The sequence below is a fragment of the Capricornis sumatraensis genome, chromosome 9, assembly GCF_032405125.1.
Source record: "Capricornis sumatraensis isolate serow.1 chromosome 9, serow.2, whole genome shotgun sequence".
NCBI classification, from domain to species: domain Eukaryota; kingdom Metazoa; phylum Chordata; class Mammalia; order Artiodactyla; family Bovidae; genus Capricornis; species Capricornis sumatraensis.
The window spans coordinates 7,973,458-7,994,077 of record NC_091077.1 but is presented as its reverse complement, the minus strand read 5'-3'; the positions used below and the strand labels follow the sequence as shown (position 1 = coordinate 7,994,077).

Genomic DNA, 20,620 nt, shown 5'->3' with positions numbered 1-20,620 from the left:
TCAACCCTCCATCAGCAGCTCCCACTTCCTGCCGGGTTCCACAGTGGAGGGAGACTGGGGGCAGATCCAGCTCTCACCTGTCCTCTGCTTCCTTCTCCAAGTCCACCAACTCATGGCCAGCTGCCAGGCGCCCGGTGTCCAAGGGACCCAAGTCATACTCGTAGCTGTACAAGGCCAAGGCTGGTGTCGGCTGCTCTAGAAGGAAGGACTGAGTCAGTAGGGAAGGCACTGGAGGGGAGAGGATCTGAATGACCAACAGCCCAGGGGGCTTGAGGAAAGATGTGTGACCTAGAGCAACAGATAGGAGGTGAGGTCACAAGATGGGGAAGGGGACACAGAAATCAGAGATGAGGAGACTCAGAAAAGCACCAAGTTGGGATGGGGCTGGAGAAAGACTGATCAAGACGGAGGAGATGCAAAGGGTTCTTGTTGCTAAAACTCTTTAGCGACCCCATGGACTATAGCCCAACATGAGATTTTCCAGGCAAGAATACTGGAGTGGGTTACCATTTCCTCCTCCAGGGGATCATCCCCACCCAGGGATAAAAAACGTGTCTCCTGCATTGCAGGCAAACTCTATCGCTGAGTCACTAAGGAAGCCCAGGGCAAACGGACCCAGGAGATGGCATGATGGAGAAGATGGAGTGATACATTCCGGGACGAGGTGGAGCCCCCGAGGCCGGCCGTGGGGTGGGTCCTCACCAAGCGCGCAGCGGCCAGGGGGCGCGGGCTCCAATCTCACGCGGCTGCGGCAGGCGGCCTCCTGCAGGTGGCAGGCGCTGGCGTAGACAACGCCGTCGGAGCCGCACACCGGGTCCCCGCTGATGCTGCAGGCGCGGGCGCAGCCACAGCGCGTGACTGTCACCCCCTCCTCCGGAACGGCCACGGGACCCCGCTCTTCCGGGGACCAGCCTGGCGGGCGAGGCGAAGTTGTCAGGGCCCTGGGAACTCCAAGCTCCCCACTTGGCCCTCGCCTCTGCCTGGGCCTGGGATGGAGAAGTCCCTAGGGGCCAGAACCACGCTCCGCAGAGTGGAGACAGTGCCCGGGAAGCCCTGAGCCCTGACCTGGTGGAATTTCACGCGAGTATTTGCCTAGTATTTATGAAAACAAAATTTAAAAATAAAACTTTTGAACTAAATGCAACCTAAATTCATTTAAAGAAGTTTGGAAAATAAAGACAAGGGTTCCCAGTAACTCCACTCCGCCCTTCCCTGCCGCCAGTCTGCGCTCACGGCTTGGGTCCCCGCATCTGGCTTGTGGGGGAGGGGAGGCAAGGGCTCCGGCTTCTACGCCCGCCCCTCCCACCCGGCTAGACCCCGCCCCCCCACCCGGCTAGACCCCGCCCCCATCATTGCCCACTCCCGGCCCCGCCCCCTCACCCCTGCCCACACCCACCCTCTAGGCCCCGCCCCTCCTCGCTGCCATCCCCACCAGGCTAGGTCCCGCCCCCTCATCACGGCCCACACCCCCCTCTCCAGGCCCCACCTCTTCATTGCCCGCCGCACCTCGATGGGCTCCGCCCTCATCCAGCTAGGACCCCGCCCCCTTCCTCTGCTCACTCGCACCCCTCGAATCCCTGCTCCTTCCACCCTGCCTGCGCACTTCAACCCCCTCGGCTCAGGACGCACGCCCTTGACCGAGCCAGGCCTTCCTCCTTTTACCACGCTGTACGCTCCCCCGCCTGACGACTCCCTCCAAATGGGCAGCCCTCCCACAGGCCCACGGGTCGTGTTGGGGTGGCGGGTGCTCGGAAGGGGCAGTGGCCTCGCGCACTCACCGGGCCCCTGGGCCAGAGCGCGCTCCACTTCGTTGCACGCAGGCCCCGCGCACAGCTCCCGGGCGAGCGGGCTGCGCGCGCTGACATTGTAGAAGCGCGTGGCTTCGAAGGCTGGGGGACCAAGGGAGAAGGGTGACCAGGTGATGGGTGACAAGGTGAGGGACCGAGCTGGGGTTGCGGGTGGCGGACGTGGGCCTACCAGGCTCATAGTAGTCGTACACCAAGATGGGCAGCGCCGACGTCCTGCCCACGACGTGCTCCCGGAGCGCCCGGAACTGCACGCACGTCAAACACCGGCTGGGGATCTGCAGGGGCGGCGGGCAGGCTCAGGCTTGGCTGGGCCCATTAGGGCTGGAGACTGAGCTTCGGCCTCTGTGCTCTATGATGCCCCAAAGTGTGAACCCAGAACTGGTTGATTGCGGGGTGCCCCGGAGGCGTGAAACAGAAACCCGATCTTATTTCGATTTTGTGGGTTCTTCCACCCACGTGGGAAGTGTCTCAGCTGGTCTTTCATCTCCCACACTCACCATGCCAGATGCCCTTCCTCCCTGTGTGCGTGCGTGTGTGGGTTTGTGTGTGTACATTCACAATCTTGTGCAACCACTGTAGAACTTTTCCATCTAGAAAAATGGTACAGATGAACCTGTTTGCAGGGCAGGAATAGAGATGCAGACGTAGAGAATGGACATGTAGCCACAGAGCGGGAAGAGGAGGGCTGGACGAATTGGGAGACCAGGATTGACATAAATACACTACCATATCTACAGCAGATACTAGTGGGAAGCTCAGCTCAGTGCTCTGTAGTGACCTAGAGGGGTGGGATGGGGGGCAAGGTGGGAGGGAGGTCCATGAGGGAGGGGAGATATGTATACATACAGCTGATTTACTCCCTTGTACAGCAGAAACCAACACAACATTTATCCTCCAGAAAAAAAGAATAAAAGAAACAGCATCTCCATTTGCGCCCACTGCTTATCCCCCCAACCCTGGAAACCACCAGTCTGCTTTCTGTCTGTTCAACTCAGCATGTTTTTGAGACTCAGAAAGTCAGTGCTTCATTTTGACACCTGGATACTATTCCACACCTCTCCTAACTTTTTCCACCAAAGCAAGCTGGCTGGGGCACAGAGCAGGCAGCCGTGCCAACTCCGCATGGACTGACTCTTCCAGTTTCTTTTTTCTTGGTATGAGAGCATTGCCAGAACCATTAACAGGCCATGGCAGCTATGCCCTCACCAACGCGGCTGCTGTGGAGGACTCCACCCACCACTCCCCCAGCCCGCAGTACCTCATCAAAGTAGAAGAGCACTCTGCGGCCAGCCAGCTCGTACCTCTTCAGTGCCACGTGCTTGTCAAGGAGCAGCTGGCAAGGAAGCCAGAGTCAGGATCTGTCCAGCCCCTCTGCCCCCAATACTCTCATCCTCTGAGATCCAAGGGCCCAAGGTGGGCTGGACCCATGAGGAGCCGAGGCCCCAGAGGCTGAAGAGTTTGCCCACAGGCATCCAGCAAGCCCCCATGGGCTGGGCCAGGGGGGTGGCAGCCAGCACCCCTGAGAGGGCATTCAAGGCTGGGTATCACTGTCCTGAGTGCCTGCCTCCACTTCCCTGCCGCAGTCTCCCCCGATCAAGTCCCAGCCCCAGGCCAAGCCCCCGAGGCGCCCACTGAGCCCTGCCACCTGCTCCTGCTTCACCTGCACCATCCACCCCCCACCCCCCTCCAGGGTGCTCCACCCTCCCCACACTGCTGACCTCCTCGGCAAGGCTGCTCCCCCTCTTGGTGACCATCTCCCCGACATGCAAAATGGGGCTGGTCTCTCTTTAAGCGGAGGGTGCTGGCAAGTCTCCCTGGCTCCCCATGTCATTCCCAAAGTGCAAGCATCCTTGGCCGCATGGGTAACAGCACAGATGGCCCAGTGGGTGACACCTTCTGGGGGAGAGACCCAACCCCTCCCCACCTGCACCTCCGCAGTGGCCAGTCTCAGAGCACCAAATTTGCTGGGAGAAAGTAAGGCAAAAACAAAAGCACAACCCCACTTTATGAAGGGCTAGGAATCTGCAACCAGGGCAGGTCCACAGACCCTGCCCGGCCCCACCCACCAGCGCCCCCTCACCTGCTCCAGGCTCTCGACGTCCGCCCGGAACCCTGACAGCAGGGGCACCTCCAGGACCGCCATGTTGGAGGACCCTGCATGCAGCCACCTGTCAATGAAAGGAGACAAAGAAGGGCCCTTGAACTCAAGCCCCTCAGTGGAATTCCTGGTCCGCTCTGTCCCCACAGCCCTCCAGCCTGCCCCGGGTCTGGCTGCACAGACACCCTTGGCGGGGTCACTGGTCATTCCATTTCACGGTTGAAAGACTGAAGCCAAAAGGCCTTGCCAAGTGTTCTTGGCTTGACCTAGGTCAACCCTGAAGGAAATCAACCCTGAATATTCGCTGGAAGGACTGATGCTGAAGCTGAAGGCCCAATACTTTGGCCACCTGATGCGAAGAGCCAACTCATTGGAAAAGTCCCTCGTGCTGGGAAAGATTAAGGGCAAGAGGAGAAGAGGGTGACAGAGGTTGAGATGGTTGGATGGCATCACCGACTCAATGGACATGAGTTTGAGCAAACTCTGGGGGGTATTGACTGGGTGGTGCAGTGGTAAATATTCTGCCTGCCAATGCAGGAGACGCAGGAGGTATGGGTTTGATCCCTGGGTCAGGAAAATCCCCTTGAGAAGGGAATGTCAACCGACTCCAGTATTCTTGCCTGGAGAATCCCATGGACAGAGACGCCTGGTGGGCTACAATCCATAGGGTCACAAAGAGTCAGACACGACTGAGCAACTGAACAACAACCACCGTGCCTCCGGGGTGGGAAACGGCTCTGTGGGGCCACTGAGCCGAGGCTGCTCGCCAGTGCCAGCCCCGTTTCCCCTCCTGTGACATGGGGGAGGCAATGGGTAAATACTGCCTCTAGGGCCTGCTACGTGCCAGGCCCTCCCTGTGCTGGGTACTGGTGACAGGGAGGCTGATATTCAGTGAGGGCCCTGCAGACCATGGGCACAAGGGGATGGGATGACCAGAGCCCCTGGGATGGGCAGAGGAGGCTTCTATGGAGGTGGGGCCTAAGAAATGCCATACCCGGCTGGCACACGGTTAGTTTCTTCCCATCTGAGAAAGGAACAGAGGCGTCCCCAACAGACGTGCCAGGGCCAGTCCAGCTGCTTCTTGTTCCTCCACCCAACTGGATGGTGGGTCACAGCCCTGCTGAGTGGTACCACCCAAGTCTTACCGCGAACCAGAAATGGTTCAGGGACCTGCTACTCTGGGGCTTGGGCCCGGTTGGGCTTGTTCTTCAGAACCTCCCAAGTTGGGGGCGGCCTTGGACACATGAGGGTTAAGAGTTAAGGTTAAGGAAGGTGCCTGGGCAGCTCTGATGGGTTTCAGCTCCATGGCTACCAACCACCTTTGGGTTCCCCCATCATTGCCATGGCAACAAGCATCCTTTGTGGGCAGCTGCGTGCACCCTTACTTCCTGGGGACCCTCTGTGAACTGGTTCTAGGGTCACACCTGGGGCAGGTGGGTCATGTAAGGGCCACAAACAGCCGTCCCTCGCAGCCCCATCTGCCACTGGAGTCTGCGGCACCCATTCAGAATCACTTCCATTTACTCCACTCATCTGTAGCGTAAGCCTTTGATTGCAAAGGGATCCATTTAAAAGACACTCATCTTGAATGAAGATATTAACAGCTACTAACACAACAACCAATAAGGAAACAGGCAGCCCCTACCCATGAATATCTCTCTTTCAGAAAGCCCTGGGTAGGGACTTCCCTGATGGTCCAATGGTTAAGACTCTGCGCTTCCACTGCAGGGGGCACAGGTTAGATCCCTGCTCAGGGAGCTAAGATTCTGCATAAAGTGCGTGGGATGACCAAAATAAAATAGCCCTGGGTTATTTAAATAACTGACTACTTGGGTCACCCTGCCTTCCCCTTCCTGCACCCCAATTACCATTCTTATATTTTAAACTCACCAATAAAGAGTGAATCCACAAAACGTTAGGCACACCCCTCCCCTCAGATTTCAATAAAGGTAGAACCGCCAGTCCACGACTTCTCTCTCTCTACCAGTGACCTCACCGTGTGACTCCCAGGAGAGTCAAGTACCTTTCAGGACCTGTGAGTAAGAAATCTTGTCCTTCATAGCTTCCTGATGGGTGTTGCTGAGGTGTGTCTTGTAATCAGAATAAGGACCACGGGGGCTGGTCAGCTGCAACTTTGGCTCTAGTCGGGGAAACATCTATGGGGCCAAGTAAGACCCCCAGATGTTCCTAGCTGAGAGCATCACTCTACAGAACATCACCCAGGCAGGGGTGCCAGTCAGCGGGGCAGGAGGCCTTACCTGGTGCACACCTCCAGGGTCACCTGGTACTCTTGGTGATGCTGGTCAGCTGCTGGGTCATCATCATCAGCTGAGGAGGCAGGTGAGGGGGGTCGCTGCTGCTCAGCCTCAGGCTCCTGGAGGTTCACAAGCAGCTGGAAGGATGGCTTGGCCACCGGGTCGGGCACATTGTAGGTGACATCAATCTGGGGGATGGGGGAGGACAGAGGCTTAGGGGCCATAGGGGTGGAGAGGGGAAAGACAGGGGCAGGAGAAGGTGGGGGACAGCTAGAACGATGAGGCCAGTGATACTGGTGACAGTCCTGGGCATGGCCATCATTCCCTTTAATCCTGATAGTGTGGGTACAACCATCATCCCATTCTTCCACGTCTCAAGCCCAGGTGTGTCTGCATACCAGGCTCCCTCTCCTTTTAACTACTGTGTTGTCTGGGCTCCATTTTTCAGATGGAGAAGCTGAGGCTACAGGGGTCTCCTGTCTGACTTGCCCTCTGACCACTGACCAAAGCTCAGGAGACCAGTCGGCCCCACCCAGAACACAACTAAATCCTGAGCCTGCTGACTAAGGGGCCTCAGGGAGGGCCAGGCTGAGTCCGGGCTGGGCATCTGCATTCAGACCTGGCTGGGAGAGTAACCTTGAGCCACCAGGCAAGTCCCACAGTGGAGGGTGGAGCAGGGGGCTCTGCTCAGGGTCAGAGACCACCAAAAGGAGAATCAGACGCAGTTTCACCCAGGGGGACGCACTGCCATCCACCTTGGGTTCTGATGGGCAGTGGTGGTGTGGTTTAGTTGCTACGTCATGTCCGACTCTTGCTAGCCCGTGGACTGTAGCCTGCCAGGCTCCTCTGTCCATGGGATCCTCCAGGCAAGAATACTGGAGTGGGTTGCCATTTCCTTCTCCAGCATGGGTGACATCTCAGGGGGCTGACAGGCTGTCTCAGGGTGGTTCTCACACACACAGCCACCCCACCCAGCCTGCCCGGGTACTGAGCCCTCCGGCATCCCCTGGGAGCACTCCCCTTTCCCCGAAGCCTCACCTGCATCAGACAGCAGCCTTCACCCTTGGCACTCACAAACAGCCCCGTGGGGAGGCTGGGGATCTGGGGAGAGAAGGCGCTACAGTTCCCCTCCGCCCACCTGCAGACACACACGGACAGACAGACAGGCAGCGAGGAGGGGCCACTCTCGCCGCCCTGCCCCCCAACCCTGGTCCTGGGAACACACACCGCGGCCATCTGCAGAAGCTTCTGGTTGCCCCTGTGCAGCTCGAAGGTCTCCTGGTAGTCCAGGTTGGTAGAGGCCAGGGAGACGGTGAGGTTGACGTCACCCGCATAGGACAAGATGGCATACTCTGCCAAGGCCTGCAGAGCCACACAGGTGTCCTGGGGACAGAGCCGGAGACCAAAGTCAGCCCCAGAAGGTGCCTCCACCCTGTGCCAGAGGCCTGGCCCAAACTGGGGGTCCCATGGACCCTCACTGAGGCCAGGGACTCATGTGGCTGGAACGGAGAGCAGATCTGGTGTAGACATCCAGAGAACTGGGGACCCCAGGCAGCTGGGGGGCATCTCCCCTGAAGGAGGGGCTGGTCCCTACCCCAGAGCCTGCCGCATCCATCCCTCAGCCCCATCTTCCCATCCTCTCTTGGACTTCATGCTCCCAGAGGTGCAGGTAAGGAGCCATCCTAAGACTAGACGCACCGGGTAACTTCCTAGAGGGCTCTGAGTCCCGAGCCTAGGCCACCCAGACCTGAGCCCCTCCCTTTGGCTCTGCCTGGAGCACCTGAGTAGAAGAGAAGCCCCCGAGGGCGTTCCGCTGCTGGGACAGCCACTTCACCACGGGCAGGGCGGTGGCCACGTCTCCCAGGAGGGTGTAGGTCAGCAGGGCATAAGCTGTCATTTCCACCTCGGCCGAGACCACTGCAATGGAAGAGGCTGGCTGGGACCCAGGACCCAGGACCCAAAGCAGGCACTGGGGGTGGGGTGGCCAGTACCTGTCTGATAGACCCCATCACTGAAGCTTAGGAACGCATCCTTGTCCACATCCCGGGAACCCGTCAAGCTCCAGTGGGTCACCCCATCTGCAAGGCCAGAACAGATCAAGGCTGGACCCCAGTGGAAGACGGCACCAGGGGAAGATGGCGGAGACAGGAAGGGCCTGGGGGCTGCATCTCAGATCTGCAACGACAGGGTCAAATCCAGCCCCTCCCGCACCCCTGGTTGCTGCTGCTGCCCAGTCACTTCAGTCGCGTCCGACTCTTTGCGACGCCATGGACTGCGGCCCGCCAGCCTCCTCTGTCGATGGGATTCTCCAGGCAAGAACATTGGAATTTGTTGCCATGCTCTCCCTCCAGGGGATCTTCCTGACCCAGAGATTGAACCCATATCTCCTGCGTCTCTGGCACTGCAGGCAGATACTTTACCACTGAGCCCACCGGGGAAGCCCTGGCAGACATTACCAATCCATGGCTGCTTTTCTGAACCCCCAACAGACATCACTAATCAATGGCTACTCTTTTGCATCCCTGGCAGACTTCCTTTATCAATGGTCTCCCTTCTGGCTGGGGTCCTGATGCAGGCCAGGGGTTATTCTCCCTTGGGGCCCAGGAAGTCACTCCCTATTTCCAAAGACACCAAGGATTCTAAGCTCATGTGAGGTATAAAAAGCCCTCAAAACACAGAGAAATCAGCCCTCCTGGCCTCAGATCTTGAGCATTTAGTCCTAAGTTGACACCATCATTCAATTGGGTGTTTTTAGAATTTTGCTTTTTAAATAATTTTTTTTCTTCTTCTTCTTAAGTAGAGAAGGTGAATGGAAGCTTGATCCCAGTGCAGCTGCTGGGGAAGGCCAGAGGGCAGGGGGAGGGGACTGATTCTGGAGACATTCCAAGAAGTCACAGCTTGGTGACTGGGGCTCCCGAAACACAATGCGGAATCATTTTGTAGTTGAGGAGATGGACACCACCAGATGGAAGAGGCTTTCTGAGGTTCACCCAGCAATGGGGGGCAGGGTGGGGTCCGGCTGCAGCCCTCCCATGCCTCCCAGCACTCTGCCTGGGGATGGTTTCTAGGAAGCCGGGGGGATCTTCTACCAGGGATCCCTGAGCACTCTTCTCCCCAGGGGGACTGGGGTAGCATCCTCTGTTTCGTTAGGGAGGAAAATGATGCTCAGGCTCAAGCCACCTTATCAAATGAAGTCACTAGTAGATGCAATAATGAATGAGTAATAAATGAGTAAGGGCTTCCCTGGTGGTTCAGACGATAAAGAATCAGTCTGCAATGCAGGAGACCCAGGTTCGATCCCTGGGTCAAGCAGATCCCCTGGAGAAGAGAAAGGCAACCAACTCCAGCATGTTTGCCTGGAGAATCCCATGGACAGAGGAGCCTGGTGGGATACAGTCTATGAGGCAGCGAAGAGTTGGACACGACTGAGTGACTAACACACACACACATGGACTTCCCTGGTGGCACAGTGGTAAAGCATCTGCCTCCCAACGCCAGAGATGCGGGTTCAACCTCTGTGTGGGGAAGACCCCTGGAGAAGGAAACGGTAAGCCACTCCAGTAGTCTTGCCTGGGAAATCCCCTGGACAGAGGAGCCTGGTGGGCTACAGCCCATGGGTTAGCAAAGGAGTCAGACGCAACTTAGCAACTAAACAACAACAATAAATGTGTAAACAAAACAGAGTGAGCCAAGGACGCCTCCTTAGTTTCAAGCACATGTCCTCTAGCTGCTTCCTGGGGCCTGCTGGGGCGGTGGACAAGGGCACCTACCCTGGGTGATGGCCAGGCTGCGGAGTCTGCGCAGAGCGGCGGGGGCTGCAGGGCTGCGGAGCAGGGTCAGCGCGTAGGCAGTCAGGGCACTGCTGTAGGGGTCCGTAACCAGGGATGCGCTGGACTCCAGGAAGTGTCTGGCTTTGGTAATGGCACCCCTCTCCTCCTGCAGGGTGGGGTGGGGGTGGGGTGGGAAGTGGAGCCCTGGGAGGTTGCTCAGCCTTCACCGTGCAGACCACCCTCCCGAAAGTCCCAGGGGCATGCCTGGGGAAACCACTGGATGGCTTGCAGCCCCTCACTTTGTATACTTCTGGTGCATGATTGCCTACAGCCCCGGCTTTCAAAACCCCATTCCCTTTCGTTTATTAATATGTTGGTGCCAACTTTTTCCAGATGGAGTCTGAGCACTACCACTCAACTCAGAGATACTCGGGAGGAAGCGGGGAGAGCCCTGGCTGCCCTGCCCCATACCACACTATCATCAGGCTGGCTTCCAAGACCTCCCAGCTCAGGCCCACCTCATCCTCCAAGCCTCACCTCAATTGTCACCTCCTCTGAGAAGCCCACCAGCCCTGATCATGCTCCTGCCCCACAGTGTGAGCGGCTGGAGGACAGAAACCAAGTCCATTGTCCAGTGATGGCCTTAGTTCAGAGAAGCTGCCCAGCAATATAGGTTAAATGGAAAAATGAGTGAGTCAAAACATTCATGAATTTAAGGACTTCCCTGGTGGTCCAGTGGCTAAGACTTCACGTTCCCAAGGCAGGGGGCCTGGGTTCAATCCCTGGTCAGGGAACTAGGTCCCACATGCTGCAACTAAGAGATTGCATGCAGCAGTAAAAGATCCCAAAGGCTGCAAAGAGGACTGAAGATCCTGTGTGCCACAAACTAAGACCCAGTGCAGCCAGATAAATAAGTAAATACTGTTTGTTTGTTTGTTTTAAAGTGGACATTTCTTGTCTTGTGGATCTGGAGGCCAGAAGTCTGAGATCAATGTGTTGGCAAGGTCGGTTCCTTCTGAGGGCCACGGGCAGAGGATCCGCTGCAGGCCTCTCTCCTGGGCATCTTCTCCCTGTATCTTCACAGCATCTTCCTTCTCTGTGCCCTAATGTCCTCCTTTTCCCAGGATGCCAGTCATATTGGATGAGTACCCACCCTAAAGTCCGCGTTTTAACATGACTACCTCTACAAAGGCCTTGTCTGCAAATACAATCACATTCTGGAGTCTTGGGGCTGGATCTGTAGCTCCCCTTCATGGATTTGTATCTTGAAGCCTTAACCCCCCGTGATTGCGGTGCAGGGTGGGGTGGGGGGGGGGGCAAGCCGGTGCTTTGGGAGATTATTAGGTTTATTAGATGAGACCAAGAGAGTGGAGCTTCCCTGGTAGCTCAGCTGGTCAAGAATCCGCCTGCAATGCAGGACACCCCAGTTCAATTCCTGGGTCAGGAAGAATACCCACTCCAGTATTCTTGCCTGGAGATTTCCATGGACTGACACACACATGCAAGAGAGTGGAGTCCCTGGAATCTGTTAGACTGCTTATAAGGGAGACCACAGTGGTCTCTCTCTCTCTCTCTCTCTCCTTCTCTCCCCTCAACCTGTCCCACCTCTCTTCATGGTCATACACCAAGAAAAGGCCACACGAAGACACAGAGAGATGACTGACTACAAGTCAGGAAGAGACCCCTCATTAAAAACTGAACTGAAAAAAAAAAAAAAAAAGACTGAATCAACCAGAACACCGACCTTGGACTTTCCAGTCTCTAGAACCATCGGAAATGAACGTCTTCTAGGACACAGAAGCAACCTGAATGCCCACATATGGAGGAATGGGTAAAGGAGATGGGGTGCACATATACAGTGGAATATCACTCAGCCTTCAAAAGGAACATTTGCAGACACGTGGATATACCTAGAGACTGTCACACAAAGCGGGGTTAAGTCAGAAAGACGAAAGCAAATACCGTGTGCTAATACATGTATGTGGAGTCTAGAAAAATGGTGCAGATTAACCTATTTGCAAAGCAGAAACAGAGACACAGTGTAGAGAAGAAATGAATGGACACCAAGGGGCAAAGGGGGGGATGAACTGGGGGGCTGGGATTGACATGTACACACTATTACGTAGGAAACATAACAATGAGAACCTACTGTATAGCACAGAGAACTCTACCCAATGCTCTGGGGACCTAAATGGGGAGGAAATTCAAAAAAGAGGGGACACATGTACATGTGGGCTTCCCAGGTGGCGCTGGTGGTAAAGAACCGGCCTGCCAATGCAGGAGACGTGGGCTCGATCCCTGAGTCACGAAGATCCCCTGGAGGAGGGCACGGCAACCCACTCCAGTATTCTTGCCTGGAGAATCCCGTGGACAGAGGAGCCTGGGCCTACAGTCCATGGGGTCGCAAAGAGTCAGGCACGACTGAAGCCACTCCGCATGCGTGCATATGTATCTGTATAGCTGATTCACTTGCTGTTCAGTAGAAACTAACACAGCACTGTAAGGCAGCTACACTCTGCTGCTGCTGCTAAGTCGCTTCAGTCGCGTCTGACTCTGTGCGACCCCATAGACGGCAGCCCACCAGCCTCCCCTGTCCCTGGGATTCTCCAGGCAAGAACACTGGAGTGGGTTGCCATTTCCTTCTCCAATGCATGAAAGTGAAGGGTGAAAGTGAAGTCGCTCAGTCCTGTCCGACTCTTAATGACCATAAAGGTCTGTTGTTTAAGCCCCTGGTCTGTGGTATTTTGTGACAGCAGCCTGAGCTGACTTAGGAGTTGGGGTTTCGGGCAACCCAGTTCAACCTCTTAACACACGGCAAGTGAGGGGCCCTCTGGGCAAAGCATGTGGGACATGGAGGGTCTCAGGTCACAGCAAACTCTAAACACAGCCGTTACAAATCTGCATTGTGAAGCGGAAAAATCTGAGAAGCGCCACAAATCATAATTCATCATCAGAGGTTTTAGAATTGGCACAGATGTGAGGAATGGTGGAATCGCTAGCCTGGCGGCTGAGATCTGTCTGTCCTGGGAGCTCCCGCTGCAGGGGACATGCCACTCCCACTTGGGACAGCCTCACAGAAGTGACAACAACCCTGGAATTCCTTGGGACATCTAAGTCCTGCTGGGTCCAGTACTAACTGTCCCCAAAGGTTCTAGACCTTTCTCCCCCGAAGCATTCACAAGTTAATTTTTTTTTTTAATTTTTCGGCTGCACTGCATGGCATATGGGATCTTAGTTCCCAACCAAGGATCAAACCCAAGGCCCTGCACCAGGAGCACGGAGTCTTTACCTACAGAACCTCCAGGGAAGTCCCATCCAACATTTTGTACCGGGCTTCCCAAAGCCAGCCCACAGGCCACTGTCCAGAATAACGACTGAGCCTCCAATGATTCTCCAGATGGGGGCTGGGGGCTATGGACAGTCCTGGGAAGGCTCAAACTCAGGGGGACACGCATGCCCCTCATGACTACCGCCAGAATCTCTCATGCATCTGCTTAGGTCACAAGAAGTGGTAAGGTCACAGGAACTGTGACCATTGGAAAGCATGAAAATGTCCCATTAATGAGCAGAAGGAGGACAGCAAGGAAGAAATAGAAGCTGAAGACGGCCAGCCTGGCTGGCAAGGGGAAACTGCTCGCTCGCTCCTCCAGCCCAGCATCTCCCGGGCCCTGCACTTACCTGCGAGGCTGGGTCCACTTCCAAGAGCGCGGCCACCACGTAGGCTGTCAGTGGGACTGTGCCGTGGATCCCACCCTGTAAGAGGATTTGTGGGTCTCACCCCAACCAGAGGGGACAGCCTCCCAACCCCATTGGCTGCAGACAAACCCGGAGAGCAAGCGGAACAAGGCCAGGGCTCCCAGAATAGGCTGAGAGGCTGCTGACCTGAATGTCCTTGTTCAGAATCCTGCCCACTGCCGGGAAGGAGCCGTCTGCCTGCTGCTGCTGGACAATCCAGTCCTTGGCGGCTTCCAGCTCCAGAGGGTCGATGAAGATGAAGCTGCGAGCTTGGGCGAAGGACTTTAGGACAAAGGCCGTGAGCCTGAAACAGGACGGAGTACAGGCTCAGAGAGCCACAGGCTGGGCTGTCCCAAAACAAAGTCACCTCCCATGTGCCCACTGAGGGACTGTGGTACACTTCCCCACATCACCCAAGACTCTGCTTCCTTCTCTGTAAGACACCAGGGCCCAGTCTGCCCTGTTGTGAGCACTTGATGGAAGTGTGTGGGCACCCAGCAGGGCCTGATGATACAGCCTATCTTCCCTGTTAACTCCCTCCCACCTGGGAAGCACCTTTTTCTGAGCCTGTCAAGTGCCCCCCCCCAACCACCACGTGTGAGAGACCTTCCTTGTTGCTCCTCCATAACTATTCCCCAAGAGATCCCCAGTTTTTCTGAGAGATCCCAGGGAAAAACCAGTAATCAGGTACCCTGAACACTCGGGCTCCTCTGTAGCCCTAGTCAGCCACAGCCATGAGCATTCTAGTCCCCAGGTCTGCAAATGGCTTTGGAATGGGCACATGAGGTGATGCCCGGAGCAGCTGCAGCCATTTTGCTACCACAAGGAGAGCAGCCGCTGCGCTGAGGAGGTCCACAGGAACCAAGGGGAAGAACCAGGGGCCCAAGTGCACTGTCAGGCTGCCAGGCTGGCCAGTCCTGGAGACTCCTCAGCTCTGCGGTGTGAACTGATGTTCAGAATTCCTTTTTCAGTCATTTTTATGCTGTTTGCAGCTGAAAACATCCCACAAACCCGTTCAGTCACTCAGTTACCCAGGTCCTGAACGCAGAGTGATCCTACTTCCTTTCTTTACAGGATGAGGTCTTACTTGTTGTCCTCTCAGTATTCACTGAGAAGTCTTCTCAATGCTCAACCCAGGGGTGTCTTCTCAGAGGAAGCCTCCCAGCACTTCCACTAGCACTTAGCACCTCCACTCTTGGATGAGCTGGCTGCTTCTAGACTCCCAGGCCCTCCCTCTGTGTTTACCCTTATCTCTGCAGCCTGTCCCTTGTTTGCCCCACCCCCCAGCCCAACTGTTGCTGCTGCTGCTGCTGCTAAGTCGCTTCAGTCGTGTCCGACTCTGTGCGACCCCATAGATGGCAGCCCACCAGGCTCCCCATCCCTGGGATTCTCCAGGCAAGAACACTGGAGTGGGGTGCCATTTCCTTCTCCAATGCATGAAAGTGAAAAGTGAAAGTGAGGTCGCTCAGTCGTGTCTGACTCTTCGCGACCCCATGGACTGCAGCCTACCAGGCTCCTCCATCCATGGGATGTTCCAGGCAAGAGTACTGGAGTGGGGCGCCATTGCCTTCTCCCCAACTGTTGCTAGTGCACCCTGAATGGGAGATGACGGGGCTGGGGGATGAATGAATGAAAAAAAAAATGAACTCAGAAGAACCACCGGATGGAAACCAGGAAGCCAAGAGGGACACACAGCAGAACGGTCAGCAAGGGAAATGCCCCAACTCAAGATGGAAGAGGAGCCCATCCTCTTCAAAACCTAGTGGTTCCCCTACTTCACACCCATCAGGATGGCCGCTATCAAACAAAAACAAAACAACAGAAGACAGCAAGCGCTGGTGAGGATGCAGGGAAACTGGAACCCTTGCGCACTGCTGGTGGGGATGGAAAATGGTACAGCCACCGTGGGAAACAGTACGGTGATTCCTAAAATATAAAGGAACCTAGAATTATCATGTTGTTGCTGTCAAGTCACCATGTGATGTTAGCTTCTTTTGTGACCCTATGGACTGCAGCCTGCCAGGCTCCTCCTCTAGGCAAGGATACTGGAGTGGGTTGCCATTTCCTTCCTGACCCAGGGATCAAACTGGTGTCTCCTGCACTGGTAAGTAATTTCTTTACCACTGAGCCACCAGAGAAGCCCCAGAATTATCATATGATCCGGCAATTCCACTTCTGGGTATACATCCCAAAGAAATGAAAGCAGGGTCCCCAAGAGATATTTGCACACCCATGCTCCTAGCGGTATTATTCCCAACAGCCAAACTAGAAAAGCAGCCCAGTGCCCACTGACAGATAGATGGACAAGAAAAAGTGGTACTGAGATAGGAGGCAGATGGGCCCCTGCGCTGAGCAGCTGCAGTCAGTAAAATTGAGTACATTGGAGCTTGTTTCCCCCTGACATTTCAAGGAAAAAAGTCAATGGTAGGAGCTGAGCCCTGCTGGAGTGAAAAGATAAGGCGATCACATCTCTCATTCTTGAGGTCAGGAAGTCCTCCCTAGCTGCACATGCATGAAACAGCTCCTAGGGGGTCATAAAGGGAGGAGGCACTAACCCATAACCTCTGCTCCGTCAGGCTTCCAGAGACCCCCTCACTGGAATCCATTGTGGTTAAAAGACTCATGTGCACATCGGGAAGGGCCCTGGGTCAGGACAGATGTGGGAAGTGAAGCATGACTGGCCAGAGGGAAAAAAAACCCGGAAAACTACCCCCATGTAGGTGACTTAAATCACTTCTCTGGCACACTTCCCATCAAGGAGGATGCCCGCATCCTTCTTTGGGTGTGTATTTCTGCTTTGGTTCTGCTCTAAATAAATTGCTTCTTTGTTCTCTTTGCACATACTGTGGCTCCAATAAACTATGCCTGCTTCACAAACTCTCTTTGTGGAATTCTTTCTCCAAAGAAGATGAGGACTGAGGTCTTCTCACCTGCCAACATCAGTATATCCATACAATAGAACATTATTCAGCCTTGAAAAGGGAAGAAATTCTGAAAAATGCTAAAATACGGATGAACATTGAGGACATGATGCTGAGTGGGATAAGCCAATCACAAAAAGGCAGGTACTGTATGATTTCATTTATATGAGGCACTTAGAGTAGCCAGAATCAGAGGCAGAAAGTAGGATGGGGCTTCCAGGGTCTGGGGGGAGGCAAGCATGAGGGGTTAGCACTTAATAGGTATCAGTTCCAGAGAAGGCAATGACACCCCACTCCAGTACTTTTGCCTGGAACATCCCATGGACAGAGAAGCCTGGTAGGCTGCAGTCCATGGGGTCGCTAAGAGTCGGACATGACTGAGCGACTTCACTTTTACTTTTCACTTTCATGCATTGGAGAAGGAAATGGCAACGCACTCCAGTGTTCTTGCCTGGAGAACCCCAGGGACGGGGGAGCCTGGTGGGCTGCCGTCTATGGGTTCACACATAGTCAGACACGACTGAAGTGACTTAGCAGCAGCAGCAGGTATCAGTTCGGTTACTCAGTTGAGTCTGACTTTTTGCGACCCCATGGACTGCAGCACGCCACCCTTGCCTGTCCATCACCAACTCCCGGAGCTTGCTCATAACTCATGTCCATCAAGTTGGTGACGCCATCCAACCATCTCGTCCTCTGTCATCCCCTTCTCCTGCCTTCAATCTTTCCCAGCATCAGGGTCTTTTCCAATGAGTCAGTTCTTCGCATCAGGTGGCCAAAGTATTGGAGCTTCAGCTTCAGCATTAGTCCTTCCAATGAATATTCAGGACTGATTTCCTTTAAGATGGACTGGCTGGATCTCCTTGCAGTCCAAGGGACTCTCAAGAATCTTCTCCAACACCACAGTTTAAAAGCATCAATTCTTTGGTGCTCAGCTTTCTTTATGGTCCAACCCTCACATCCATACATGACTACTGGAAAACCATAGCCTTGACTAGATGGACCTTTATGAGCAAAGTAATGTCTCTGCTTTTTAATGTCCTGTGTTGGTCATAGCTTTTCTTTCAAGGAGCAAGTGTCTTTTAATTTCATGGCTGCAGTCACCATCTGCAGTGATTTTGGAGCCCAAGAAAATAAAGTCTGTCACTGTTTCCATTGTATCCCCATCTATTTGCTATGAAGTGATGGGACTGGATGCCATGATCGTAGTTTTTTGAATGTTGAGTTTTAATAGGTATAGACTTTCAGATTTACAAGATGAAATGAGTTATGAGGATGGATGGTGGTGATGGCTGCATAACAATATGAATGTATTTAATACCACTGAACTGCACACTTAAAATGGTTAAAATGGTAAATTTTATGTTATGTATATTTTAACACAATAAAAAAAAGAAAAAGAAAATCAAGTGACTTCAAGCTCTGTTTCTGCAAATTGTCAAGATCTGAAATATTAACCTTAAAATGTACTCCAAACCTACGAATCAGCTTGTCTTGGTCACTTTCTTTCCCAGATACCCCAAATCCACCCTCTTCCTTACACTCCCACGGCCCCTGTGTCAGCCTGGCACCTCATTGCTCCACCGCCCCCACCAGCCCGACCCTGTCCCATCACATGCTCCGTACACAGCAGCCGGAGGGAAATTTCAAACGCTGCAGGATCCAGACGGAACTTAGTTGCCTCTGCACTGGAAACTGTGAAATTCCCACATTCTGCTACACTGTTCTCCTTACTTTTCCAACTTAAATCACCAACAGGGATAAACAAACTGTGCTACATGCACACAGTTGAATATTATTCAGTAATAAAAAGAAACGCGCTATCAAGCCAGGATAAGACATGGAGGAAGTTCAAGTGCATATTCCTAAGTGAAAGAAGCAATCTGAAAAAGGCTGCATGCTCTATGATTCTAACTCTGTGACATTCTGGAAAAGGCAAAACTACGGAACTAGTGAAAGGACCAGCGGTGGCCAGGGGCTGGGGTAGGGAGGGATGACTATGCAGAGCCCGTGGGATTTTTAGGGCAGAAAATTATTCGGCATGATGCCTTAATGGTGGGTAGGTGACAGGGTACATTTGTCCAAACCCATAAACTATGCGACATGAAGGATGAACCCTAGTGTAAACAACAGGCCTCAGTTAACAATAAGGTAGCAATGCTGGTCCATCAATTATAACAAATGCACGTCATTAATGCAAGATGTTAATACTGGGGGAAACTGCATCTAAGGAAGATGGAAAGTTTGGGAACTCATTCTATCTACTAAAATTTTTCTATGAAACTAGAACTGTTCTAACAAATTAAGTTTGTTCGTTCAATATGCACATAGCCCAGCATGACTCCGGTTACAGCCATGCTTTGCACCAAGCCCTCTTGCTCCCTCTGGAATAACACCCAAACTCCTCTCTTGCTCATTCTGGCCCTGGCACCCTCTCCTCCCTTGTGGCAGGGATCTCATCCTTCCCTGTGCTGCCAGCCACACTGGCCCCCTTCTCGGGCTCAGACTTGTCAGGGCGGCCTCAGGGCCTTTGCACGGGCTGTTCACACCGCCTGGAATCCTCTCCCCTTGGATTTTCATACAGCTGTCCCCCATCTCCTTTGGAAAACCTTTCCTGACCACCCCATATAACTGTGTACCTCATCATACCCTATCCCCTCAACAAGTTTTATTTGCTTTATAGATATGAGAAATTATATACTTGACGTAGTAGCTTTAAACTATATCCACAAATGCCTTGCTTCTTCTCCTTTCAAGCAGTGGAACAGTATAGGCTGTACCTAGTGACTGGATTCATGGGGGTGACAGTATGACTCAGGAAACCAGATGATAAAAGCATGGGGTGCCCTCCTTACTTTCTCTCTTTGATTTTTATTCCAGGGGAAGTCAGCTGCCATGCTGTAAGGACATGTAAGCCACCCTATGGAAGGGTCTTCAGTGAGAAACCCAGGCCCCCTGTCAACTGCCATGGGGGAGGACCGACTGGGAAACAAATGCTCCAGCCCTAGTCAAGCCTTTCGATGACGGCAGCCCCAGCCAACACCATGACTGCAACCTTGGGAGGGTCGCGAGCCAGCAATGCCAGCTAATCCACGCCGGAATTCCTGACCCACGAAACTGAGACAATGAATATTTGTTGTTTTAAATTGCTATGTTTTGGAGGTAACTTGTTACACAGCAGTAGCCAACTATTACATCTCATGAAGGGTCTCTCTCTCTCTCTCTCGGAGGCAGGTACCATGCCTTTCTTGCTCCCTTGGAACTAGAACAATAGCCTGGCAAATATTAAACACTTGGATGAACAAATGAATAAATGAATGAATGCACATTGGATGCACAGGAACCTCTATAACAGAGCCTGAGTTTAAAGGGAGTTGGACTGGATCCCGGACTTCCCACTCAAGTATTTAGGTGGTGCTGGTCTAGTTGCTAAGTCGTGTGCAACTCATGCGACCCCATGGATTGTAGCCTGCCAGGCTCCTCTATCCATGAGATTCTCCAGGCAAGAATACTGGAGTGGGTTGCTATTTCCTTCTCCAGAGGATCTTCCCAACCCAGGAATCAAACCCAGGTCTCCTGAATTGCAGGCAGATCCTCTACTGACTGAGCTTTGCGGGAAGCCTTAAGTATTTAGGGAGTGGTGCTAACAAGGCATCCATCCCAGTGGGTACCTGGCACCATGATGAGCATCCTTACACCCTTATCCCGTTGCCTCCTAGATCCTGGTCTTGAGAGGGATGTGTGGTGAGGAAACAGAAAAGTTGAGCATCTGGTCTAAGGTCACACAGTTCACATAAGACTGAGACTGGGTTTGCTCAGCTCCAGGGTGGATGTCCCGTGTATTGCTGTTGCCCACGTCCTGTGCATCCAGCAACTTTGATCTATGAGGAGGTTTTACAAGGCCAAGGAGGAGAGGCAAACTGCTGGGTGTCACGTTTCCATGACCACAGCAGAATTCATTTTCTCTTGTTCAATGTATGCGAGAACTGTGGGAAGGCGTACACAGATCACAGCTCACTATTTCTGACTGGCGGAG

General features: G+C 53.8%; 1 protein-coding gene and 1 non-coding gene across 2 annotated transcripts in view; one reads left to right on the top strand and one right to left on the bottom strand.

Moving 5' to 3' along the window:
• CPAMD8 (C3 and PZP like alpha-2-macroglobulin domain containing 8) overlaps positions 1 to 20,620 on the bottom strand; it is a 93,754-nt gene continuing 73,134 nt past the window's right edge. The window contains exons 28-42 of the mRNA XM_068980059.1: positions 13,814 to 13,970; positions 13,610 to 13,684; positions 9,932 to 10,097; positions 8,153 to 8,239; positions 7,942 to 8,078; positions 7,389 to 7,544; positions 7,200 to 7,262; positions 6,165 to 6,349; positions 3,889 to 3,976; positions 3,067 to 3,141; positions 1,978 to 2,083; positions 1,779 to 1,889; positions 703 to 912; positions 78 to 288; positions 1 to 28 (exon numbers count right to left, since the gene is read on the bottom strand). Coding sequence (XP_068836160.1) covers positions 1 to 28; positions 78 to 288; positions 703 to 912; positions 1,779 to 1,889; positions 1,978 to 2,083; positions 3,067 to 3,141; positions 3,889 to 3,976; positions 6,165 to 6,349; positions 7,200 to 7,262; positions 7,389 to 7,544; positions 7,942 to 8,078; positions 8,153 to 8,239; positions 9,932 to 10,097; positions 13,610 to 13,684; positions 13,814 to 13,970 — 1,855 coding nt within the window. The remainder of the gene's footprint in view (positions 29 to 77; positions 289 to 702; positions 913 to 1,778; positions 1,890 to 1,977; positions 2,084 to 3,066; positions 3,142 to 3,888; positions 3,977 to 6,164; positions 6,350 to 7,199; positions 7,263 to 7,388; positions 7,545 to 7,941; positions 8,079 to 8,152; positions 8,240 to 9,931; positions 10,098 to 13,609; positions 13,685 to 13,813; positions 13,971 to 20,620) is intronic.
• On the top strand, positions 5,592 to 5,664 carry TRNAG-UCC (transfer RNA glycine (anticodon UCC)). Its single transcript has one exon. It is a non-coding gene; the product is annotated as a tRNA-Gly (tRNA).